At 34.4% G+C, this 27848-nt stretch overlaps 1 protein-coding gene across 10 annotated transcripts in view; it reads left to right on the plus strand.

The window, feature by feature from the left end:
* The window catches only part of LOC145691057 (uncharacterized), a 235495-nt gene that overhangs the window by 26204 nt on the left and 181443 nt on the right, over positions 1 to 27848 (plus strand). For 4 of the 10 annotated variants that reach the window (XM_081766693.1, XM_081766695.1, XM_081766703.1 and 1 more), the window contains one exon: positions 4071 to 11987. The exons of 4 other annotated variants lie outside the window; for them this stretch is intronic. In XM_081766693.1, the coding sequence (XP_081622819.1) occupies positions 4071 to 4863 (793 nt within the window). In that variant the 3' untranslated portion in view covers positions 4864 to 11987. 2 more of the 10 variants (XM_081766704.1, XM_081766702.1) reach the window with 2 other exon arrangements.

The following is a 27848-nucleotide window of genomic DNA, read 5'->3' on the forward strand; positions in this document are numbered from 1 at the left end:
GAATATTAGTTGGGGCGAGAAATGTTCTAAATTTGTAATATATTTACTAAAAAGAAAAAGAAGTGTGTTGCTAGGTAGATTGTTGTTGTTTATTGAAATCGGGATATGCAAGTTGAGATTGCAACATAGGACATGGAATAAGGAAAATGTCAAGTGAGTTACGTTACGTGTAAATAAGTAGTAGAAGTTGATGGTATTTAGTGTAATGGAAAATTGCGACATTATGATTAAAGTGTATTATGAGTTTTAATGAATAAAGGTATTTGAAGGAGGTAACAGGATTGAAATATATGGAAGCTAGTGAATTTGAATATATCTATTGCTCTGCTGATAAATGAAATAATTTTAGTGGAAATTACTTTTAATAATTACAGTAAAAAAGTTTAACAGAAAGTAACTCACAGCTTATGTTTTGGCTTTGTTTTCTTCTGTAACATCTTTTGCTGAAAGAGGGTGTAGCATTCCAAAAGTTAGGTACGTTTCGAGCCGGCTTTGAAAACATCAGTATCTGGATAAGTAGTTTCTGACAAGTTCATTTCTGTTTCATCTTCTCAGACCAAAACTTCGAGTTAATACAAACCATCTTCTCTTTTTTGTTTCTGTTAGTGCATACCACTGGGTCGTTGAGTTGGTACTACAGACATTCTTGTGGAGTTCAATCATGCATTTTCCCTGTATGTATTTAGTTGTTCTTCATAGGTGTTTAAGTTGCATTATTATCTATCAGTAGTGAGTATAGTATAGTTGTGTATAATTTTATTAACCATGAGATGAAAAAGCATTTTATTCCTCACCCAGTGCTTATTATTATTATCATTATTATTATTATTATTATTATTATTATTATTATTTACTGTAAAGTCCTTTAATTAGTAGGGCAGTTGCCGAAACTTGAAGGTTGTACTTTTATTATGACTATTTTAAAGTTCCAACAAACCTCGAACAAAATTGAGAATGATTTATCATTTTGCATGGTGTGTAAAGAAGATTTTTGAAATAGTGAACCGTGAATATTTTAAAAACATCAGAAATATTAATTTTGTAGAGAGTACTTCCCAAATGCCACTTTTTATTTCCTCATGCAATTTAGCATCAAAATGTGTCTGATTTAAATTGTTAAAAAGTCAGTGTGCCAAGTTATTCTTTCTTGTATGCTTCGATAAGAGAGATAAATTACATATAGTTTGTCGTATGATTTCATTTGTCTTTGGGTTCTCTCTGCTGCAGATATTTACTACAAAAGTACTTTCTGTAAACAAAAACAGAAGAAACTCAAATACGACAGTGGTAGGGAGTAGGTGGAAAAGTTTCGTTGCGAATAGACATCGTTAGCTTCATAGCCAACAACACGTGCTACTTACCTTTTCAGTGCAGTAACTCACAAAGAGCAGCAGTAAAGGACGTTTTGGGACTTATTTACTTTGCTTTACAAGAATTGTAAATAGAGGGGACGAAGTTAACAGTTGAGACTCTTTCATATTTACTGGCTGAGACGACACTCACAGTACCTCGTTTCCCAAACTTTTCAATTTTCCACGTTTGGTGCGATGTAGGTGACAATAATTGTAAGATCACTCACGATCAGGCAAGTTTACCTCTTCCCCCTTAGTTCGAAAATTCTAGAATCTATTGGCCGCTTACCTCACGTGATGTAATAGACACATTTAGTCCTGAATTGATTAAATTTGAATGCTCTATATTATAGAATATGTTTTACTAGTGACACTATGAGTATTGAGACATATATCCCATTCGTTGATCCTACTGATAGTTTACACATATATGTACAGTACTTATCTCTCAGCAAAGAGAGATGTTCATTTGGAAGCGTAATAATACCGATGTACATTTAATCGATTCACGCGGGAAGAGAAGGTCTTATTCCCTACATAGCTGCATAAAAGAAAACCCTAGTAGTCCAAGTAAGGACTTCCTGGTTTTGACAAATGTTGTCAAGGAAGCTTAAAGAAATTGGTGTTCCTGAACAACTGCAAGATCTTTCCATCGTCTTATATATATATATATATATATATATATATATATATACAGGGTGTTAATAAACTAAACCGACAAACTGTAAGACGTGATTACTCACATCAAAATAAGAGAAAAAGTTCATATGGACCTGTGGGGAAAAGCGCATAGTTTCAGAGCTAGGGCTGTCCAAAATCGCGAAAATGTCAAATTTCAAGAGACTCTATTTCGAATTCGAGAAACTGTGGATGGTGGTCCTTATGAATGTAAAGGAAGTCATGCATACACATCCCAAAAATGCAAATTTTATTAAGGTTCAACGGGTGTACAGAATTTTCTATCCAGGATAAAATTATCAGACATGCCATCAACCGAATTTTGAGATGTGCTCTGCCATTATGATTCTTTAGTGAACACGGATTCCTTTGGCGCGATGTCGAAAGTGTTAATTATCGTCAGCGGCTTTGTTTCTCGTATTCCGGAAAACGCACGCTTATAAGTGAAGAAAACGTGAAATATACCGTGACAAAATACATCCCATCACACGATATTCTGTACACAAAAAAACATGGAGCTGCCGGTTCCTTACTCTTCCGACTTCCCTCTGAAGCATTGGATATCCATTGTTGTCAAGGCTTATCTTCTGTCTACTTTGGACCCTCCTTGAAATCAGGGTATATCTCAAAATTGTATTGAGAGCATATCTCAGAATAACATCTTGTAGGGAATACCCTGTACACCGATTGAAAATTGATTAAATATGCACTTTTGGATTGAGTATGCGTTGCTTCCTTTACGCGGATAAGGACCACCATCCACAGTTTCTGGAATTCAAAATAGGGCCTCTTGAAATTTAGTTTTTCGCGATTTTGGACAGCCCTGGCTCTGAAACTATACACTTCTCGCCATAGGTCCATATGAATTTTTTCCTTTATTTTGATGTGACGAATCACCTCTTACAGTTTGTCGGTATATTTGATTAACACACACATTATCTCTCTCTGACTATATATATATATACTGACTGAGAAAGCATCTCAGAGTGAAGAAAGTTCGGACAAGCTCACATTGTCGATTCTTCATTATGTAGTTTCCTTTCCACAATCGCAGCAGACATTGTTTTGTGAAATTGTACGAGCGAAAAACTTATTATTATTATTCCGGCCGAATACTAAAATGCTCTTCAGCGGAGAGGTAAATCGTACTTTTTGAAATCCTGAATATTTTTCTTTTCAGGGTGGAGTAATTAATAACGACGTTCATATGTTTCTGTGATCACCGTCGGTGATTAACGTTTTCTGGCGTTTTATCTCTTACCTATTTACGCGTATGTAGTATGTAGTACCTATTTACGCGTATGTTACGGAACTTGGTGCGCAGTGTACACGAAATGTTTCTGCAGCTATAGAAAACTAATCGTGATTTCACTTAAATCATTGCATACATCATACAGATTTCACGATAATTACAAGAATATGAGACAGGCGTCCCACAGCTAGCACAAGTAAAAGTTCGTTGCACACTTCCACCGTCACTAGACACTGTTCGGAATTAGGAAAGGTTATGTGGAATACCAGTTGGCGCATAAGTAATCATTACTAATGCTACTCTTGGAGAGTCACTATCATCCTCAGAAATCAGCATGATTTCTTTCTTATCAGTGAAATGATAGTTTCCCTCAGTTCTCCAGAATTAGCAAATAGATGCCCCGGAATAAAATGCATCATTGAAAAAGCACTGTAACTACAGCTAAAACAGAGTACGTCATAAATCCTATTGCCCTTATTTCCTTAAGTCTTATTAGGATTACAATCATGCGATTGAGAAGTAGTGTTATCAATGTTAGTATGTCCGTTCGAGAATTCTTGAACAAAAGTGTTTTTTTTTTTCTTTCAGTATTTACCTACCAAACACTTGTACCCCTTATTTATTTTCTTTCCGTCCTTAAAACTGTGGGATAAATATAATTTTAATATGCAGAGGTTAGTGTAACATATTTCTGGTTAAATGATGTAAGTATTATTAGCATTACTTACGTGATCGGTAAATTCTTTGTTCCAAGCATTCATTTTAAAATTTTTCATTTACTTTACTAGGACTTTTGACGCACAAGATGATGTTTGCAACGAATCCAGCAGTATTCAGGAGCATAAAAATTCAGAATATTTAATTCATAAACACGAAATTGCGTTCAAATGCACTCAGTGCAACAAATTATTTTCTGAAAAAGACCACATGTTAAGACATTTATTATTACATAAATGGGAGAAACTGTATAATTGCGCTCACTGTAACGTATCATTTTCTCAAAAAGCCCATTTGTCAAGACACTTAAAAATTCATAAAGGTGAAAAACCATTTACTTGCGCTCAGTGCAACAAATCATTTTCTCAAAAAGGCCATTTGTCAAGACATTTATTAATTCATAAAGGGGAAAAGCCATTTTCTTGTGTATTCTGTGGAAAATGTTTCTCAGTCAAATCTAGCATGATGCGTCATAGAATAGTTCATACGGAGGAAAAAACGTTTTTTTGTACCGCTTGTGGTAAGAAATTTTCTATTAAAAGTAATCTTAAGCAGCATATGTTAATTCATTGGGGTATAAAATCACATTCTTGTGACTTATGTGGTAAATCATTCACTCAAAAAGGTCAAGCTAAGAGACATATGTTGACACACACAGGTGAAAAATCATTCCCGTGTGACCAATGCGGTTTAGCATTTGGCCATTTACATAATCTTAAAAAGCATTTGTTACTTCACACGGGAGTGAAGCCATTCTCTTGCAAAGAGTGTGGGAAAAGTTTTGCTCGAAATCATTATCTTCAAAAGCATTATATAAGTCATAAACGAAAGGAATTGCGTAAACAGAAGTATGCTTCAAATTGATTTTTTTATATTTTGTAAGTTTCGCTTTATTTAAAATGTTAGAACTACTGTTTGATTTATAAAAGTGTTTCTCAGAATATGGAAACACATTCATCTTGCTAGAAGAGACTTTGTGTTCCTTTATGATTCAACTTTAATAATAATATTTAATATCACACACTATAGTTAAGAATCTGAAGCATGGTAAGTTATTAATATAGAATTTATTAAGACAATATTATAAAAATATCTCGCGTTTACATTTATTGCCACAATTCTTAATAGCGTTGATTCAAACGAACTACTTTTTTGTTAATAGCAACAAGAAAATGTTAATTTCCAATAGTATGTTAATTACAGAAGTATGTTGTATAGTTTTTATACGGAAAATAGTAGTAAATTACAAATCTGCTTCATGAGAGGGTATGCATAGGTAGTAACTACAGCATTCTGACTCATAAAAGTCGTCCGTTCCCTATTGAAAAACAATGAAGAAAAAGAATACTTTGATCTTGTAGACATACTATAAGATTTGTATAAAAGGGTGTGTTTTATGTAAGTAACGGCGTTAATATCTCAGTTTTGAGACTCGTTATTTCCATAAACTTATTGCCTCATAAAACTTCTTTATCTAGCGAGAGAAAATTTCCATGTTGCCCACCAATCTATAGTTGAGGTGAACAAGAAGATCCTCAGTCGGTATCCTTTACAGAAAATTATGGAGATCAAATATATTTTCTCGAATTTTGAAAATATAAAGAAGACAAATTACAGTGATATTGTACGAACCAATCTTTAATCCTTTTTTGAAAAGTTCATAACTAGAATAGAGTATCGTGAAATATAAATAAATTATACATAATTAATGCATTGTAATTATTGGGTATTCAATATACAGGGTGTTAGTAAACGAGGTCAAGGAAATAAGAGTTTATTCCTCTCATCAAAATAAAAGCGAAGTTAATGAATTGAGAGCCTGGTGAGTTCCAAAGATGTGAATAAGTACGTCACATTCTATGTTATTTTGAACTTGAAAACCAATTGAGCGGTTATAGGCATAAGAAAAACCACGGACTCACAAGAGAAAAACGTATATTTGAACGATTTGGAATGGGTGCACAAAGAGATTCCACAACATAAATATCTGTTGTACTTCTAGTCAAGGGTGGTTCCAAGTTTGAGCACAGTTTGACAGCAATGAGGGCGGAATGTCAAAAGAGTTAGGGAATTCCTACTCCATTCTTCATCGTGTGAAGGATAACTTATATCGCCATATAATTTTTCGCGATTTTGCACGTCTCTAATTCCCAACAATGTTTTTTGTCCACATGGACATTCCAACTTTTCCGTATTTTTGTTTCTAATACGGAAATTTCCTCTTACTGATTTTCGGCCTAGTAGACTATACTTTGTTCATTTTGATTTTAAAACTGATGTATGCACAGGTTAATGCAACAGATGATGATGTTCTGGTTGAAAGATAATAGACATAGAGAACAAAAGTGGCCTCGATGCGAAGCACGAAATTGTACGATCACATCAACGTAATTTTTCCTATACATTTAAAGGTTATCAGATAAGAACTTTGTGTAATTTTAATGAACATGTTCAAATTTAGATTATTTCTTCCAGAATGAAAACATGCTTGTCCAACATACAAGTGTACAAACTCACAAACACACACATATATATGCAGAGAGAGAGAGAGAGAGAAAGAGAGTCAATTATTCTCAATCTTTAAATGGTTATCCCGTAAATAAAAGGAAAAAAATTTTCATTTGCAAGCCTCGATTGGAGGGATAGATTGAAGCAAAGCAAGTTGCACATATTCAATTTGAAAATTCTATTTCTGCAAGATATAATGGTTTTCTAGCGATACTTTACAGTTAACCCTGAAAGATTTTCGTATGAAAATATAGAGGCACTCGACATTGCCGGCTTTAACGTGTAGGCCGTGTAGGCATGGGCCCACCCAAAAATTTTGAAAAATATATAAACACTAAAAGATATAATAAAGAGTAAATATATTTTCCCCTGTTTATATTACTGGTAGATAATTATTTAACAAATAGCATCAACCACTACTGTAAAAATAATTTCCTACTGTCATTATTCGATCAAATGTGTAAATGCATCCATAAGCGAGGGAGCGGGCCTACCCAAAATTAAAATCCTAAAGCTGCCCCTGGCACTCTATCTTATTAAAAATTACGGAAGTCATTGAAATAAAGATAAACTAAGTACTACTATATATTGTTCATATTAAGATTATTATTGGAATTAAAATTCTAGTGCCATAAAACTAGTATCCTGAAAGATAAAAAAAAAACTTATCCGTTTCTTACTTAAGCACATATGAGAATATTTTTTTTTTTTTTTTTTTTACTAAAACGCCATTTGATACATTACATATTGTTTTCAAATATTATGAGTAGACTTCAGGTCGATATGCATTAAAACAGGGCAAGATACGATTATGCAAATTGTAACTGCTCCAATTTTGAGCATAATTTTATTCCGTTCTATAAACGAAAATGTTGCGCTTTATACTAAATGATTATGGTGCTTTGAGTATGTATTGCTCTCTATGTGCCTTTATTCCTTGATTGTGCTGCTATCTAATGGTACAATAGTAAAACAATATAGAAAAATGGTATTTCTCGTTCGCTCTTCAGACTTGAAGAACTTTGCGAGTGTGTTAGTGAATAAAAGGCACACAATGATTGCATTTTTAAGGAAGCATGATGTAGATCTTGTTTCCAACCTCGTGTGTAAGACTTCCTTAGGAAGTTCAAGGTGTAAATGTTTACCTACATATAGTTTATAAAAATTAAAAATGAATATTTGATCATATTTTTAGACTTTATAAAATTGTTGTATTGCAATTACTGTGGACACACGCAGCCCCGTTAATGCAAAAGAGGGTGGAAGAATCTAACTTTGGCGTGGACAAGTTAGTGTGGAGTAAAGAGAAAAATTTGATTGGCTTGGGGTAACTGTCCGCAAAAGAAGTTAAGGATCCCTGCAGTACAACGACGCAAGAGTTAGATTTTCTAAACGGCGTCATGTTATAGTACACGAAACTAATTTGCTAATTCTACGTAAAACATAATACTGAGTATTTAACAAAGGAATGAAGATGATCTGGATTTCATTTCAATGTAACAAGAAAATGGTTACGTGAGAATTCAGCCAGTATCGACGAAATTACAGTGCTCTCGTTCTACGCGTTATCTAACTATTCAAAGAGCAGAAAAATTTGTGCGGTACCACGAAATTAATATTTGTATCATCTTTGTGTAAAAACAAATGAATCCTTACTCTCACCCATTTAACCATATACGATACTAAGACTTCATCAAAAAAGAAAAATTAGGTTAATAACCGGTTTCGTGACCTTACTAATATTTTGGCAATTATTTTCTCAAGGAGGGATATACGCCGAATCACCCAAATTTAAGTAGTATATACTAGGATCCTAGAAGATATTTATCAAATTTTGCTTTTGACAATTTCCAATTTTAAGGATTGAGCCAATGAACCGCTAAATTTTAAGATCTGTCCGCTAATGTGCAAATAAATTTGGTACACCATTATTCTTAATAAACCTGTATTTAATCATATAATGTAATAAAGTCTCATCAAAGCAGATAAATTGGATAGATAACCGAGCTCGTTGCGAGCACGTGACCATACTAGTAATTCTCAATTTTACATTCATGAAAGGGAAATAGATGGACCGCTCAAATGTATTGTGATATATATTAAAAACCTAGGGAATATTTATCAATTATTTATTTTTTGATCATTTTCAAATTTAAAGTGTGGTTGTAGGTACCACTCCCAAATTTAAGAGGGCTGCATAAATGTATCCATGTTCTATGAAAGAAAATGAACTGTAGACATCCATATAATCATATATGCTAATACAGGCATCATTAAATGGAATAGTTACATAAATAATCAACCTGGTAGAAGCACGTGTTTGTACTAAAGTTTGGCAATTTTTTCTTCATGAGACAATGAGATTCATCACCAAAATTTATAATGATGTATGTTAGGATCATATGGAATATTTATTAATTCCTGTTTTTGACAATTCCCAATAAAACGGGTGCACCAGTGTATCCCTCCCAAATTTCAAAAGGGTACCACCAATGTACTTATGACTTATAAAAGAACTGGATCCCTGTACAGTCATGTAGCCATATAACATAATAAGACTAAGACAAAAATTAGGTCGAAAATCTCTGAAATTTACATTTTTGGCAATTTTTTGCCTAGGAAAAGATACAAGATGGATCATCGTAACTTACAGAGGTTCACGCACTCGTCCCATCCTACCATACCAAATTTTTAACTTTGCATTTAACAGCATTTAAGGGGGTGCTCCTACATATTTTTAGGTCATTAACCCTGGGCCATACTCCTAGATCATTGACCTTTCACCACTTAAAAATTTTTGCTGACTCAACTAGATATTCGAGCGGGTCTACTACTTATATTTACAATTGATTGTTATTTTTATATATTTGCTATGTATTGTTACTTCCTATATTTATAATTTTGTTCCTTCTTTTAGTATTGTACTTTTCTTTTTATTCTATTTTGATATGTTCGGTTTTAAATTTTATTTACGGCAGTTATGTTGATTGTGACCTGGACAAATATTCTCGACGCTGACGTTCCTATTAAACTTCAACCTGACGCTGACGTTCCTATCAAATAATCAGTGCTAGTCAATGTAATTTAAACATACCAAAACGACATAAACATAAACTTATATTTAGCTTACTGTGTCTTGAAGTAAAATTCTTACCAGGTCCTAATGCTATTAGTTTGTTTAAAATGTTCACTTTTGCAGAGACCTAGCTTCAAGCCTAATAGTGTTCATATCGTTTGAACTTCATGTTAAGCTGTAAGTCATCGCCTTCGTGACACTACACTGTAAAATTGGGTTAATGAATTACTAAAAAGTAGTCAACAATGGTTGCGAGATTGCTCAGTGTTACCAACTCTATTTCCTTTCATCAGAATAAATTTATTCATTTGTTTGGAGCACTTACATGTTTTTCGTAACGAAAAATTAGTTTTGGAATTTTTAAGACATGAATTTTTTTTTTTTTACCAAAGTTTGTTGAAAAATTTCAATGAAAACTAAAAATTCTGAAACTAATTTTTTTAAAAAATAATATTTGTATTCTTAAATGTTAAGAAAGATTAAATTATTTTTGAAATTCTCTGAATTAAACATTTTGAACGACTTTTTTACTTTCCTAAAACAATGAAGTTTCGACTTCAGAAAATTGTGTTTCTGAAATTTTAGTGCAGATGGAAATTCTCTTTTACCAGTAAATTGTGATTAGAAAAAATATAGTTAACCCGAATTTCAATATAGGTTAAAAATAGTTTTTTTTTTTACCGCGAAAACGTCTTTCAGAAAAACTGAATTTGAATTTCTGGATGTGAAATAAATATTTTTCAAACTACATATATATTAACAAAATGTTTTCTCTATTCAAGCAAGTATACATTCATCTGAGATGATTCTTCTTCGTAGCTGTGGAGTGGTAAAAGTTTTTCTTTTTTTTTTTTTTTTTTTTTTTTGTGATTCCCCTTCTGGTGGTACATGAAGCAAATTCTGCAGTAGAAAAATAAGATATGTTAATGTGCTTGGTAACTCTTTTTTTTTCTCCAAGAAACAAATTATTGACATCTAGCGACTAGACGAATCAACTTACACACGCAACAAACTATCAGAAGTTATATTTAATGAACATCAACAATTATCACTAGGCAGACAACAAATTAAAATGATCATTGTAAGAAGAGAGAGAGAGATGAGAGAAAGAATAGAAATTGTTTTACCTTAAAACTACTGTGAGAATGGTTAAAGTTTACAAACTGGATTCAATTTGTGCTAAAGATATTTAATAAATACAAGTTAACTATTGTTAGTGGTTTCGTTTTTCTTCATGTACTCGATACAATCCGTTGTCGGGTGATGCATTCATTCAGTTTTCGTCAAAGCTCATGATTTTGTTTGGCGAATATAAGAAACTGAAAGCTCAGATGAATCCTAAAGTAAGGAAAATACGTATTGTAGATATTGAACAACGTTCCGTGTTTATATGTTAAGTTGCACACAAAATGATTAAAGGTAAATCATTCTTTGTACGGTAATTTGTTTCACGGTAGGTCTCCGGTTTTGTCTTGGCATTCGTTTCGGTCTTGGACCTGGCAAATGAGGTAGAGATTCCATCACGGGTTGCACTCTGGTCATAGCTGATGAGGTTGGTTTATTTGTTCTTTTTCTTCGACGTACTGATGATGTTGGGAAATAAGATATAGGCAGGAAGAAGGGTTTGGGGATAAAAGTAAATATAACGATTGTAGGCCTACATAATATTCTGTTTTAGTTTTCTTATACCCGTATGGTATTGTTTCATAATTTTCATGTATCAGTCAGCGTTTCTTAAATAATTCAAACTGTATTTTTCTTGTGCTTTTGTAAGATTGTGATTTCGAGTCCTGAAAATTTTAACAGCGCATTAATCAATATTTTCTCACTCGATTGTTTTACAATAAATTGTACCAGGTTATTGAAATTTTGCTTTTGGATTGTAGTGTAATTCACTGTAAGTCATTTAATTTTGCAAATATAATTTGTTGACTTCGTGTCGGGATCATAGATTCCTTAAGGCGTAATCTTTCTGTCTTCCATACACGAATATCTTGAGGTATGCCATTTTTCAAAATCAGTTAGTTGTTTTGAAAAATTAATCATGGAGTCTGACTGAAATTGTCTCTCATGGCAAGGTGCTCCCACATCGAACTTAAGCAAAGTTTCGCGAAACTGTGACGTAATGAATTAGTTATCGTATTCAATCTATATAAAGTAATTCCTTCACGTTGTTGTACCCTCTAAATATATTGTTGGTTTTGAATTTTCTAGGACACCCATGTACCTATCAGATGTTGTTCGCTGTCGGAATGATTATATTGAGAATATTGATTGAATTCAGTGGCTCATGCAGCAGAAAGTGGGAACAACAGCTTCTTATCGGTGCAAAATGGGAGCACAGGATGGACGATATTTGTTGGCGGAATGATGCTTAATTTGATTAATCCATTAACATCTTTAATTGCAGGTACTTCTGGATCTCCCTGTAAATAGATTCGTGGGTGCTCTACTGGACATCGTTCACAATTATTGATAAATGGATACAAAGAAACGCTGCCTTACGCAGAGTCGTTTTTCGTGTGATTAGTATCATACTAAAAGCCTGAGTACTGGAGAAAACATACGTTTGTCTAACTCTTTAGTATAGCACTAATCACGCGTCCAAGTGACTGCATAAGGCCCTCTGTCCAAGTATGAAATTTCTTCATCTTCACTTTAATTTGCTAAACGATAAAATTTAATGGCGTTGACAAAACCGCCATAAAACTCTCATGGGTTAATAATGCCTTATTGCTGTAGGGATGTGTGTTTCAATAAGACGGCAATACTGGATTAGATTTTAAGAGGTGATTGAATTCACACTCCGACACTTTGTGCACCTTATACCCCATAGGCAGTAATACTTCAATTTTAATCTGTGTACTTTCGTAACGATAATTCATGTTCTCTTCTGAATTTTCATAAAATATGCTGATTATTACTGTAGAGGAATATTACGAACACCTGTGGAAACTAGAACCTTGAAATTCGTGAACAAGCTTTTCTGTATCTGGATGTTTACCCCGACATACCGACCAGATGAAAACGGCCAACAGAAATTTCCTTTTCTGTTACAGCATGTATAATAAGATGTCCTGTTTACTCCACGTAGGCAATCCATTCAAGTGCAATACAAGATTATTTCTATGACGGTAGTTTCTTTCAGAAATGATGCTAATGATATTGGGCTTCAAGAAATTTCGACGAAAAACAAGTTTGCAGGCACTTGCTATTGCTATTGTCATAGATTTACATGTTTCTCTGCTTCCAAATGTGTCATAAAAGATAAACAGGCCAGTCGAAGTACATTGACATCCTGTACATAGTATTTCACAAATTGTTCTTGAAAAATAAGCGTGTCGTCTGAAGTTCGTTTTACCATGTCATGAACTCTCATTCACTTTTATTTCATCTCCACCATAATAATGGATGTCCAGTAATTATCCCTCAAACATCTGGGTTGCAGCAGCACTTAAAAAGTAAAGAAAATATTGTTTGGTCACCGGTAAAAGAAATGCCTTGGATTAAAATATTTGCTTCATTCAAAATCAGAGTTTATTTAAGTTTATGTTCTCCCACTAAGGATTTAAGTGTGAAATGACCATCGTATCCTTTAGAATTATGTGCTAAACATGTAATGTTCTTACTATTGGCTCCTTGTTGGTGTAAATACGCAAGAAAGGCATTGATGGGGTAATCTTGAAAGATGAGTTATCGTGGTCCACAAATTTCAAACGGATGACGCATATCTTCATCTTGAATACAGTTGTAACATGTTGTGCCACCAATAAATTTGGTTTGTGAGTGAACGTGTCGTTATCAAATAAATTACCTTGAGTATTGTTAGCATCATAAAATACAAGCATGTAAAAGTGATGGAACTCAAATTTTTAACAGGGCTGTTTTGTTTAAAATAAATTTTATATGCGTTTTAAACATTTTGTTTTAAACACATGCTAATTTAATTTAATTTTGTATAAAAAAATCTACCAGAGAAAGAAAATTGTCAAAAGTCCTCCCTATTCAGAAGACTGTTTTCTTTCCGTGTGAATGTTTTTATTTCTCGTAGTTACAGCAAGTCAATGTGATCATGTACAAATTATTTTGTATATTTTTCCCCTTGTTTTAAACGTTTATTGTATTGCCTAAATGCTTATCAGTTAACTTGCGAGGAAGTGTCGTAGTGCAAGGTTTTGGGCTACTTGTAGAACTGATAATTAAAAAAATAAATAAAAGAGTGATCATGGAAACAAGTTTTTGTGTTGTATTCCGAAAACAAGCAAAAAGCTCTTTGCTAAATTGTGGTGCTGAAATTAAAATATCGCAGGCATTCGTTGGTACAGTACATGTTGGTTCTCAGTCTCCCTACAATTTAGCATAGTTTAATATGAGTTTTACGGGGAAAAGGACGTCATTTGGAAGAAATTTATTAAAGTAATTGAAACTCCATGAGACAAGAAAACGAACATAGGGGACCGTTGCAAAACGTGTAATAAAGAATACGTTAGAAAAGAATGATTATGAAAAGGGCAATGCTGTGAAGAAACTGGAAACCCAAACTAATGGTAGAAATGTTGATCCAAAAATTGTTTCTGGCGATTCTAACTTGAGTGTTGTGGTTGAGATGCAACTGGGAACTTGTCAGGTAAGAATTAGTTTTGTATCACCAATATCTGTTTCATTGTAATACGAAAATTTTATTTTATCCTTCTCCCCACCAACGTTCTAAATTTCTTAAAAACTTTACAACTGGCATAGCTTGTATGAAGGGATCAGGCGAGACAGCGCAGGGTATGGCTATCATCCGCGTAAGTAACCATTAAAGCGTGATACTTATTGTTACATCATTGCCGAACGTCAGTGAGGCTCCTGAGAGGACTTTATCTACGTTTCGTCTGTCTTGTATGTATGCACCACGCTACAAGGCGCAATTTTTGCTCTTTTAACATTAAAATGTGTGAGTAGAGGTACGAGATGTCCAGAATTTGTTGTATAGAATTTGACAGCGATACGACATAACATTTCAAAATCAGTGGTTTAAATTCCACTTAAAAAATAAGCCCTCTCTCATAGCCTTCCTAGTGACGCAAAACTGTAATTAATGAAACTAAACAAACTAATTTTATGCGTTTCGAAGGAATTTGGGTTGAAGGATAAATTTGACTCAAACTTAGTTTTTAAAAGATATATTTTAGATATATAACGTTCAGAGAACAAGAGATCCAAGTCCATTTTCAGAAAGGTTCACTTTTCCTTAGCAAACATAGTAGCCTATTTTGTAAAAAGTCCGAAAAAATGTGGGCTAGAGTTTCATAGGACAACCGCTAAACAAGGACATTGATGGAAAGAGGGAACAGAAGGGCTAATTTCCCCCTTCCTGCTCATATTTTTAAGATGTTAACATTATATAGTGAACGCTGAATTGTGGGAATGATTAACAATTGAAGTTCCGAACGCCATACTCAATGATGCATAATTGTTCAGTTAGACTTTGCATATCAAAAGATTTCTAAAACTGTCTTACTGCCCCCAAAATTTGAAATTGAGGTTGGGGTGGGGGCGACTGTCCTCCTGCCTACTGACGTCTCTGTCTAGCGGCTGTCATATGAAACTATCCCACGCCATTTCACGAGGTTTTAGTTCATTATTTCGGGCTCTTGACTGTGAAGAAGTTACGTCTTGAAATACAATTCATTTGCTGAGCAAGACTGAACCTTATTGAAAATGGACTAATATCCGTTGTGCTCTGGAGGCCACAAATGATACTTTTCTTCAATAAATTATCGACTTCAAAAGAACCAATTACATAGGGTTGCAGAAAATATTCTAAAGTTAGCACAACACGGGCTGGAAACATTATTTTTCGAAAATGTATTATTTGAAAATAATTTTATTAGCATCAGTGTTCTGAAATAATAATCAAATTTTGCATCTAAAATCTCCTCCGCCTTAACGAAACACTAGCTTAGCCCCTAAGGTCATAATTAGGAAGCTCTCAGAAGCAGGACGCCGAAACGACTTTTTTAAAGGTTAAAGTGACCGCACAAACGTGTTTCTGATAAAATTCTACCCTTGAAAAATATGACTCCCCTTGCATTTAAAATATCGAATACCAATGAAAGATGACCATCTGATGACTTGATAGCACCATCTGATATGTCAGGACACTTCCAAGTTTCATCATTATCTCTCAACCCCTTCACAATACACAAGGTTAGTGAGGACTTTTGTTTCACCATCTATATAGATATTTGTGTAAAATCTTCATAGTAGGTAGATTTAAAATCTACTTAAAACGCTTATTGCAACCAAGAAAGTACGTATAAGAGTCACTGACAAAAGAGTGTTATAAAAGAGGTCAAGATATGAAATAAGTTGAGAATTAGTAATCTATCCGGAAATATTTTGTACCCAACACAGTGTAGTCTTAAACAGGATAAAATAAATGAAAAGGTCGATTACACGTAAAGAGCAACAAGTAAGTTATTACACTGTTTTTAAATATATGTTTAAAATCATGTTTTAAACTGTTCAAAATGTTTACATAATGTTTGTTTGTTTGTGTGTGTGTGTGTGTACTTTAAACATGTTTAAAACATTTTGAACATTCTTTTCATGTTTTAAACACATATTTTGTTCTGGTTTTTAATTGTGTCATATTAGGTATCATGTAACGTTGGTGGGACGATGAAACGTACTAATGACAGATTACAAAAAACGTCTGTACAGTGATGTTGTATTTCACCTGTATGTATACACGACTCCAAAAGTGCAATACCACTTGCAATTTTCGTTTTCCTGCAATAACAGGCAACCCAAAAGCTCGGCGATTGGGTTGGTTGCAAATTCGAAAGGCGTTGGACTAATCCTCAATTTTGTCACAAATATATCAGTGTGGAAACTGCAAATAAGAGAATAAAACAAATTGTTAAGAATGACAATTTTATTATCGTGACGGAATTAAATGACATCAAAAGTTAAAAAATGATCTTACTTAAGCAGTTCAAAAAAGATGAATGGCAAGAAAGAGATGCCAGAGAAAAGCATTTCTCTCTTTCCCCAAAAAGAATCTCATAAAAAAATACATAATGTAAACGTTTAATATAAAAGCCCCACACAAAATTTTGAAACTTGACACCCGAAAGGCAAGAACAACTGAATCGAAGTAAATGAAATTCTGCACAGATTTTGCAGACGTAAAATGAGGGAATACGGTTTCGTATTTTCCTAAAAAAACGGTTGGGTGGGGCACGTACCCCTCCAAATATTAGAACACGAAATATCAAAAGTGCTAGTAACAGTATGTCAGATGTATGTAAAGGACATGAAGAATTGCAACATAACTTTACGTATGGACAATACGCAAAAAATAAACAAATACGTTTTTTTACTTTCTGCGGAAAAACGATTTAAGGGGCCAAAAGCCCCCATCCAACATTTTGAATGTTGACGCCCGAAAGGTAAGAAGATGTGAACCGAAGTGAATGAAATTGTGCACAGATATTGTAGACGTAAAATGAGGGAATACGGGTTTCGTACTTTCCTGGTAAAACGGCTGGGTAGGGCACGGACCCCTCCAAACCTTTCATCATCAAATAAAATTACTACTAACAGTATATCAGATGTGTGCAAAGGACATGAAAATTTGCAACATAATTTGGTGTACGAACAATACGCAAAAAAATAAACGAATATGGGTTTCTTATGTTCTGCGGAAAAACAGAAAAAGCCCCCACCGAAAATTTTGAATGTTGACGATCGAAAGGCAAGAAGAAGTGAACCGAAGTGAATGAAATTGTGCACAGACGTTGCAGACATAGAATGAGGATACGAGTTTCGTATTTTTCTGGAGAAAACGGTTGGGTGGAGCACCGACGCCTCCAAACCATTGATCAAGAAAAATCAAGTGCTAGTAACAATATGTCAGATGTGTGTGAAGGACATAAGAGTTGCAACGAAACGTTTTGTATGGACAATACGCAAAAAATAAAGGAATGCGTTTTTTTTCTATTTTCTGCGGAAAATGTTTTAGGGAGCAAAAGAACCCACACAAAAGATGTGAACCGAAGTGAATGAAATTTTGCACAGACATTTTAGACATGGAGTGAAGCACGGGCCCCTCCAAACCTTTGATCACGAAATATCAAAAGTGCTAGTAAGAGTATGTCATATGTGTGTAAAGGACATGAAAAATTGCAACGAAACTTTGTGTATAAACAATTGTCAAAAAATGAACGAATACGTTTTTTTTAATTTTCGGCGGGAAAACGGTTTTTATGGGCAAGAACCCCCATTCAAAATTTTGGAATTTGACCCAAAAGGCAAGAAGAAGTGGACCGAAGTGAGTGAAATGTGCACAAATATTGCAGAGCTAAGATGAGGGAATACGAAAGATGAGGTACTTTCCTGAAAGAAAAAAAGACTGTTGAGTGGACCGAGGCGTTAAGTAGTGGGAGGAGTGGACAAACGAAATTCTATGTAGATATTGGATATGTAAAATGTGGCCTTTCGTGTTTCACAAGTGCCTTGTCTCCATCCGATTTTTTCAAATTTGGCAGATCGACTACAAACACAAACAGTATAGCGTATTTTATAGTATATCAGGAGGCAGCTTTAATGCTTACAAAGTTTTTGAGCATAAACAAGAACACGTGTCGATTTATGTTCAGTTTGCTGTTGATCTGCCAAATTTGAAGCAAAATGGATAAGGGCACTTGAGAAACACGAAATGCCTTATTTTACAAAGGGACTATATAATATCTACACTCAATTTCATTTGCTTACGTCCAATCCTTCCTACGCTATTACGATAAATACTTTTTTCTGATGGGGCCTAGGCCCCAACACTGTCCGCAAATATTAAAACATGTTTAATTTATTGTTTTGCAAATTGTCCCTGTACGAAGTTTCGTTGCAATTCGCCATATTCTTTACGATCTGTTGACGTATGCTTATTTGCACTTTTGATATTTCGTAATCAACGTTTTAAAAGGTTCATTTGGTTTTAGGAATATACAAAATCTAATTATCTCATTTTACGTCTACAACATCTGTGCACAATATCATTCAATTCGGTGCACTTCTTGTTGCCTTTTGGTCCTCAAATTTCAAAATTTTTCGGTGGGGGCTTTTGCCCCCTAAAACAGTTTTTCCGCAGAAAATAAAAAACAACATATTCGTTTATTTTTTGCGTATTGTTCCTACAGAATGTGTCGTTCCAATTCTTCATGTCCTTCAAGCACTTTTGACATACTGTTAGTAGCACTTTTGATATTTCACGATCTAAGTTTTGGAGGTGTCTGTGTCCCACCTAAACGTTTTTTTCTTCGAGAAAATATGAAACCCGTATTCCATCATTTTATGCCTACAATTTCTGTACACAGTGGGAAGGAATTTTAATAATGGGAATATTCGTGGGTTTTTTCCCTGGCCTATAAATTCCCGGGAAGGAATTTATTTCCATTTGTTTACTTTATCTTCCAAATTATAAGAACCATATGACAAATTACTTTATTTTAATTATTATGATTTATTTTTTTGGTTTTAAAGAATTTGGAGGTTAAAAACTTAAATATTCTTTGACTGTACTTTATATAACTAATAATATGATTTTTTTAAGTTTCATTTCCATTTGCACTAGAAAGTAAGGTAATTGTAATAATAATACTAATATTGGGGGGAACTAGCAAAACGTAGGATAATTTACGGAAGAAATGAGTGTTGTTCAAGTAGTCAAGAAACGATGGAACACAATTTTCTTTAGAGCAGTAGGGGATTTGTACAAACCGTAGAAGTAAATGGAAGTGATTTATGCGAGAAAAAAGTGAATTGTTGGTAACGAAGATGGAAAAGAACGTGCCATGAGGGCTCTAACCCGCCTTCACTCGCTAACGGTCGCTCTGTAGTGCTGTCTGAATTTAATGTTGGTAACGTAATTTAACGTATGAAACCATAAAACAACCGCATCAGAATAGAATATCGCAAAAAAGTAGGTGCCAAAGCTGGCCTCCATGCTAAACAATAGCCAAAATTAGCAAAGTACTAATTTACAAATGATGAAAAGGAACCATTTTGTAAAGTAATTTAGAATTGTGTAGAAATAGAGATGAAGTACTATTAATAAACCCTGAACCACCGTTAGTAATAGAGGTCGGTCCGTCACCTCTCTCTGACTCGAATTTCTGAAGAGGTACTCGGACTTCTCTGACATGTGAATTAATGCATGAAAGGTCGTGTATGGTAATGTTACGTGCTAAATTATAAAGATGAATCAGTATCTTGCAAATTTTGTGAACATAAATCCGTATGTGCAAATGTTGATAAATTGGTGAAACGCCTTTCTTACGGCAGTTACCCAATCTAATTTGTTTATAACATTTAAAAATTGAATCTGTTTATAATATCAGTAGTAGAGTGAAGTTTAGAAAATGCTCTTACTTCTGAATTTAAACTGTTTAGCGGTGTAAAAATATGTGGACTTACTATACCATTTTTTCCACATATTTACTTTCATAGAGCATATTCTAAGTAAATATACATTTATGCGTATTATCTAAATGTAATAAAATATTAATAAAGTAACATTGTACCGTTCAGAATATACATTTTAAAGAATCCCCTGGAGACAAGCGTAATAATATACTCTGATAAAAAACGAATTTAACTTCGAAATCTTAATATAGTAGTACAATGCACATTTCTTTGTGATTGTACATAAATTCCCGGAAACTTCCCATTTTGGGAATCTTCCCGGGAATATTCCCAAAAAATATCTTCCCGGGAATTTACCCATGACTAGTAACTTCCCTCGGCTCTGACAGCTGTTGGAAGAACTGCGTCAGTTCTTCGTGCAAGTAAAATTGTGAGTAGAGGACGCAGGAAACATTTCTCCATTCTGAGATGAATCGCTCTGGTTCAGAGCGTGTTGTCCAATGAATACCATATATTAATCTCAATATTGTTGTGTACGTAATGTATCATTTCATTATATACTGTATATTCAAAGAAATAAAAACTTTCATCACGCATGAATCAGAAAATGGTTGAAAGTAGACGAAAATATCAAATCTAGAACAACTGCTGAAAATAAGTTCGTAAATCACTGTTTCAATTGACAGACCTGCTCAATTCTCTTTCTTCCAACATCTTTTTCTTTCTAGGGAAGAGAAGATCTTGCTTGTCACACTATGCATTGAACTTGAAATATTTGAAAAAGTTTCAGCTTGACCGAGATTTGAACCCGGGTTTACCTAATAGAAGTTCAAAGCGCTAACCACTCACCTACCACGCACTTCATCTTACACCCAAACTAATACCTAGTTAAAATCGTTTCATGTGAGAATAAATACAATATACCAATTCTCATGTGGTGTCTGAATGACTTACTCGAGATTTCCTTGTTTAACTCAAAAGCAAGTTATATACACGTTCCTCAATGTGGAAAAAATCACAAAACTTTTTTCAAGTTGAGGTTGGATCATCGGTTTCAGGGGTCTTCCCAATTTACATTTCTTCTTTACCATAACTTCTAATTTCCAAAGAAAAGACGGCAGAAATTATTTTCACATTCTTTGAATTGTGTCAACAAGTGTAAAACTAGACAGTTCTATGTTTATGTTCCATAACTACTAGTTCGTTTTCGTATATTCATATGAGGCATTTGTATCGAATTGAGCCGGTGGCACTAGCCGAGTGATCTCGGGCGTTCGGCTTCTGGTATATTATTACGTTTATGGATTTCCAGATAAAATGATATATTATTATTACGTTTATGGATTTCCACATAAAATTATCATTTTATGACAACAAGAAATGGAATATAATTTATTAAATGATAACAGTAATGCATTTTTCGCCATTCCTCTCATATAGCCTCGCTGCTGAAAGAGGCGTTAAACTTAAAATCAACTCAACTCAACAAAAAATACAGTGCTTAGCATCATATATCCATATATGCTTACCATGCGCTTTCTACTATAATAATTGCTTAAGCGTGTTTATTATGGAACGCTTAGACCACAAAGCAATCAACCCATAAATTAGTGAGAAAAATAGACAAAATTTGTAATGTAAGCTTCTGTTCGTTGATCTGCTTACCTTGCTTTGGGACTTCCAAATTTTATCCGGTTTTCCATTGAAAAGTATCGATAATCCAACAAGGAGATAATTAGATCATGAAAGTTTAATTGAAATTCATCGTAATTTTGCCCATGATATTTTACCATTTTATATCGTAAAGGCCAGATCCACAGCTATATTGTACCAGAGCCGTGTTTGAGCGATTAACCGTAGAAATTGAAACTCCGATTAGTTAGAATTTGACAACCTACTTTTATTACAAGTGTAAACTCTTTAGTCGGTAGAGAAGAGGCCTAGATCATGTGTCAGAGTTGATGACGATGTGTTTTGGTGGGTCAGTGCTTTGTGATAGATGGTGGGTCATGGATCAGAGTGGGTCACGGTGGATCATTGTGCGTTCTAAGTCAGAGTGGGTCGCGGTGGGTTAGTTGGTCGTGGTTCGTTTTTATTGACCCGCGCTATCTCTGGTCAAATCTGTAAAACCAAACCAAACAAACAGCAATATTAATACACAAAACTCTCAACATTGTTGCAATTCATGACATAACTGTTGCTTGATACGAATAACTCTAGTGTATACACAAGTCTTCATTTGTCAGTATTTTACCGAAATACGTCATGACTTTTCCGACAACCTGTTACTTTAAATGTTGTTAATACGCAAATTTCATTGATCTGATCACTTATTCACTTACTCTCTTATGGTCATCAAAACCTTTATGGTACTTTCCGTAGATATGAAAAGATGAAATGTAGTATCCACGCATGGCGAAGCGTGCAAGTAAAGAAATAAAAAGCAACAAGATGATATTTCGACCCCTACAATGGAGTGTATTGATTATTCAACAAAAAGACTTGAAATCAAATCAGAATATTCATAAATATAAAATATGAAGCCAAGTCTCCACTTTGCAATAATAATAATAATAATAATAAGAATAAGAATAAGAATAAGAATAATCTAGGATAAACAGAATTAGAATAGCAATTACGTAAACAATACCTTCCAACTAAGAAAAAAGTAATTGCCAAGACGGGATTCGAACCCGTGACTCTGCCATACGAGTTTCATAATTGGTCAATCTACCACAAATTCCTCATACAAAGATTTAAAAATAAACTATTAGTTACGGAAGATAATAGAACTATGTTTACACGTGTTGATACAATTCAAAGAATGCGAAAATAATGTATGCCGGCTTGCATTTTCGCGGATTCCAAGAATTTCAAAGATCCTCCGATCTTATTGGCGGATACAGATAGGACATCAAGAGTCATGACCTATGTGTAGCGAAAAGTAAAGGCTAACTGCTGTCGGCCTTTACAGCCAAGCCTGCTAGCGCAACATTGTAGTAATGAAAATCGTTTTTGTCGTGGGTTCCAACCCTACCCAAGGAAAGTTTTTGGGTGAATCCATTTCAAATCGCCCAATTTTACACAAAATTGTTGCTCAACATTTTTAACTCAAGAATTACGAGCTCAATAATAGTTGCTCGTAGAACACACAACATACGTGATAAGCTATGCAATGAAATATCGTGTTTGTGTGTATGCTGTACGCAAATGTAGTATAGAAAATGTAACGGTAAGTTACGTTTAAAAATTAGAACTCTCACCTATTGTTACCACTGCCCATTGTTATTTAAAAGTAGAAATATTTGTAATGTATTGTCTGTCTTGATTTTAACATCATTCGACAAATGTCAACAGTAATAATTTCAAGCCTAGTTTGCTACCCTGTCACTGCACCAGCGTGTAGAAGGATAGAGTTTCTACTGAAATTCACTGCTCTATTACTCTAAATGGAGTTCAGTTTCAGTCATATTCTATCTGTGAGATATTCCTGTTTATATAAAGAACATTCTTTAAAATTTTCAGTTTTTTAGTGCCTTCCTTGATATTGACCTGAGAATATTGACGTTAACCCGAGATTACTAATACTGCGTAAATTTTACGCATGGTCACTAAAATTTTAGTGTTGTTTCCCACCCTGATGTCACAGTTTAGTAACCTACTAGCAGTGCTACCTCCGTTCATTTGGCTGTCTGTTCGTGCAAGTTGTGGTTCATTTTTGCAGCGGGAGAGTTCGCAACAGGAGCTATTTATAAGTTAGTGCGTCGATTTTACGCATGGTTAGTATTTATAGAAAATTGTTGTACGTATATTTTACTCATGGTTAGTACTAAGAGGTTATAAATAATACGTAATGTTTATGCAAGTATATGATTAATAGTGACTCTTTCTGCGTAAAACAGGCGCAACATCCTCACATGAGTTGAAAAGAATGCTATAATTATGAGGCCTTTCCGTTTTTTATTTTTTAGATTACGGAATGACTATGAGTGAGGAAGAACGAATAATTCGTATGCTTGATGAAATAGATGACAGTGATGGAAGCGAGGAGGATTGTCTTGAAGAACAATTTTTGTCTGACGATACTGATGTGGATCCGACTTATGTACCGAGTGAATCAGAAACTGAAAACATAACTGTGGAGAATATTCGTGAGGCAGAGCGATCCATGAAGCAAAGTGTAGAGACTCGTGGCAATGTAAAGAAGAGGAAAATTTCTAAAGAAAACGAGTCTTCAAGTTCAACACAATTGGATGGAGTGAGTCCTCCAACGGTTCTTTTCCTTGAGGAAGAGGAATCAATAGGTAAATGTGGCTTTCGATGGAAAACTACTCACACCAAATCCGATGGGAAAATTCCAAGTAAAAATATAGTTCACATTTGTCCTGGACCTACAAAGAAAGTAAATCCCGACCCTAAAGAGTGTTTTAATTTGTTTTTCACAGAAGGTATAATTAATGAGATAGTGACAAGAACAAATGAAGAAATTGAAATAAAAGGAAAGAAGTACCGAGTTAGTAATGCTACCATTAAAAACACCTCTAAGGACGAAATTAAAGCCTTAATAGGAATCCTCATACTGTCTGCAGCGCTCAAGGACAATCATTTGCCATCAAGACTTTTATTTAACAGTGATTATTGTGGTGATAGATATCGGGGTACGATGTCGAGTGAAAGGTTTGATTTCTTAATAAATTTTTCAGATTCGATGACAAAGCAACAAGAGAACAAAGGAGGGCTGAAAGTAAACTTGCTCCCATTAAGACAGTGTGGGATATTTTTGTGTCTAATTGCGAAACGTCTTACAAGCCAAGCTCATATTGCACTGTAGATGAGCAGTTACTAGGGTTTCGTGGTAGATGCCCATTTCGAGTCTATATGAGTAACAAACCAAATAAGTATGGGATTAAAATTATCATGCTTTGTGATAATTCAACTAAATACATGGTCACGGCTATACCCTATTTAGGTAAGGGAACCACACCTCCTGGAGAAGAAGCTGCCAGATATTTTGTAAAATCTCTTGTCGAATGCGTCAAAAATACCAACCGAAACATAACAATGGACAATTGGTTTACGAGCGTGCCTCTTTTCCAGGAACTTCTTTCTGAGTATGGGTTAACTGCTGTTGGAACTGTAAGAAGCAATAAGCGCGAATTGCCACCGGAGTTTGTTGATGTGCATTTCCGTAATAGAGAAGTGAATAGTTCTATGTTCTTGTTCGCGGAAGGACTCGCAGCAGTATCCTTTAAACCTAAGTCAAATAACTTAGTCTTGCTCTTGTCAACCATGCACGACGGACCGTCCGTAGATAAGACATCAAACAAACCTGAAATAATACTGACATATAACCAAACAAAAGGGGCAGTAGACACTTTTGACCACATGTGTGGAGACATGAATAGCAGCAGGAAAACAAGACGTTGGCCACTTTGCATGTTTTATGGTATGCTAAATATTGCAGCAATTAATGCATATGTTATATATTGTCATCAGTTCTTTCGAAGATCCAAAGAAGAAACTACAAGTCCTCTTTCAAGAGTGCATTTCATGATAGAATTACACAAGCAATTGGTTGCACCTTGGCAAGAGCAACGACTTGCTACACCATCTATAAGCAGATAACTTAAAGTTACAATAACTAAGCTCTTGGGGATAACAGAAGAACAACAAGCCGAGCCAGTCACTGGAAAAGGAAACCGCAAATACTGCTTTCTGTGTCATTACTCGAAACGGCGATTCACGACAACATATTGTACAAAATGCAAGAAGCCAATATGCGGTGAGCATCAAAGGAAATTTTGTCCAAACTGTTAAAATAACCGTGAAGAGTGAGCGAAACTGATAACAATGTATGCACAGTCTGAAAATCTTTATTTTAATATAGGACAAATTTATACTTAGCACATAATTTTGTATGGAAATATAGTGTAAAGCATAAATCAAAGAAACTGCTTATGCATATCTCATAGTAAGTTGTTAATGCTAGCATTGTAATGCAATAAAATACATTCAATATTAATATTTTTTCATTTTGCCTTATATTTAACACATTTTTGGATGTATGCGTCAGTTTTACGCATAGTTAGTAATAAGAGGTAAAAAATAGGGTTAGTAATCCCGGGTTAAAGGGCTTTTGGCTATTTTGAAAAAGCTCTAGAAAAAAAGGAGTGCATTCTCAGGATTAAAACCTATACTGCAGGTAGTTATATAAGTATTCAACACAGAGGTAACATATCATTTTCTTCATAAAACTACCTAAGTAATGGTCTTCAAAATTACGATTTATTCAGTTTTTTCGAGTTTTTACAGTAAATAGTTTGACTGATTCTCTTGCATGAAGTAATGTATACGTGAAGTCATTTCATGCTGAACACACTGGTTTTTCAATTCTTCTGATATCTTTAAAAATAGCTCGGCAATTAAACTTTTCGTAAACCACGTTTTATATTAAAATTTGCCCAACCTCCATTTTAAAAATGGCTGCCAGAAAAATATGGCATGTATTTTTTTAAGTGTGTTTTGTGATTACCTATAAGGAACTCACGACAAAAAATCTGAAAAATAAAAGATATTGAGCAACATTGCGTGGGTGATTTGAAATGGACTGACTCTTTTTTTATTTTTCTAAAATTTTCATAACATATTTTTCATTAAAATAAGATTGAAAATAATACACAAAATAGTGATTTACCGATTTAAAAAAAACATAACACTAACTAACTAACTCTATGGCATATGGAACCCGGAGGTTCAATGCCGCGTTTACAAAATCTCTCCAGTGACTTCTATCCTTAGCTAACTGCATCCAGTTTCTACTTTGTTTTCCTATATCTGAGAGATCCATCTTAATATTGTCCTACCATCTGCGCCAAGGTATTCCTAATTGTCGTTTTCCGATGAGTCTTCCAGTCAAGACTTTGAAGGCGTTTCTATTTTCTTCCGTTCTAGCTACATGACCTGCCCAACTAAGGCTCCTAGACTTGACGATCCTAACAATGTTGGGTAAACCATATAAATTATGTAGTTTCTCGTTATGAAGTTTCCGGCATTCCCCATTCCCGTTCTCTTGGGTCCGAATATTCGCCTCAGGATCTTGTTCTCAAATACTTTCAGTCTGTTGTCTTCCCTCAGAGTAAGTAACCATGTTTCACAACCATACATAAAAAAAGGCATGATTGTCGTTTTATATATTTTGAGCTTCAAATTCTTCGACAAAATTCGCGACGACAAAAGATTTTGAACCGAATAGTAACACGAATCCCTGCTTTTAGTCAACATTTAATTTTTCGTGAATATGAATTTCGTCTGTTAAAATTGATTCTAAATATTTGAAAGGATCCACTTTATCAAAAGTATTATTTAATACTTTAACGCATCCACAATTTGCCGTGTTACGGTTCCGACGCACTTCCATGTATTTAGTTTTCACTGTACTTACTTCTAAACCCATGTCCGTTGCGTGGATGCTCAGTACATTGCAATTGTTGTTGCAATTTCGGGGCGTAGTGGCTCAGTGGTAGTCCAGTGCTTGGGGTCTTTGGTTCGATCCCAGCTTTCGCCGTGTGGATTTTGTGGTGAACAAACACCGTGCTCCTGGTTTTTCCGGGGTTCTCCTGTTTCCTCCCATTTTCTTCATTCCACCATTTCACTCATCTCTCATCATCACCGCCTCCTTTAGCCTAACTGGCATAATCGTGGGACTTAATACGAAAGATTTAATTTAATTTTTTTCTTTTCTTTTTCTTTTTTGTATGAATGTAAAATAAAAAACTGTCTCTGCACTAAAGGAAATTACCGTATATTGTTAGAACTTGGCAACACTATATAGATTTTTTGTTTCAATGTTTTG

This window comes from Thermobia domestica, chromosome 7 (genome assembly GCF_964235325.1).
Source record: "Thermobia domestica chromosome 7, izTheDome1.hap1.1, whole genome shotgun sequence".
NCBI classification, from domain to species: Eukaryota; Metazoa; Arthropoda; class Insecta; order Zygentoma; family Lepismatidae; genus Thermobia; species Thermobia domestica.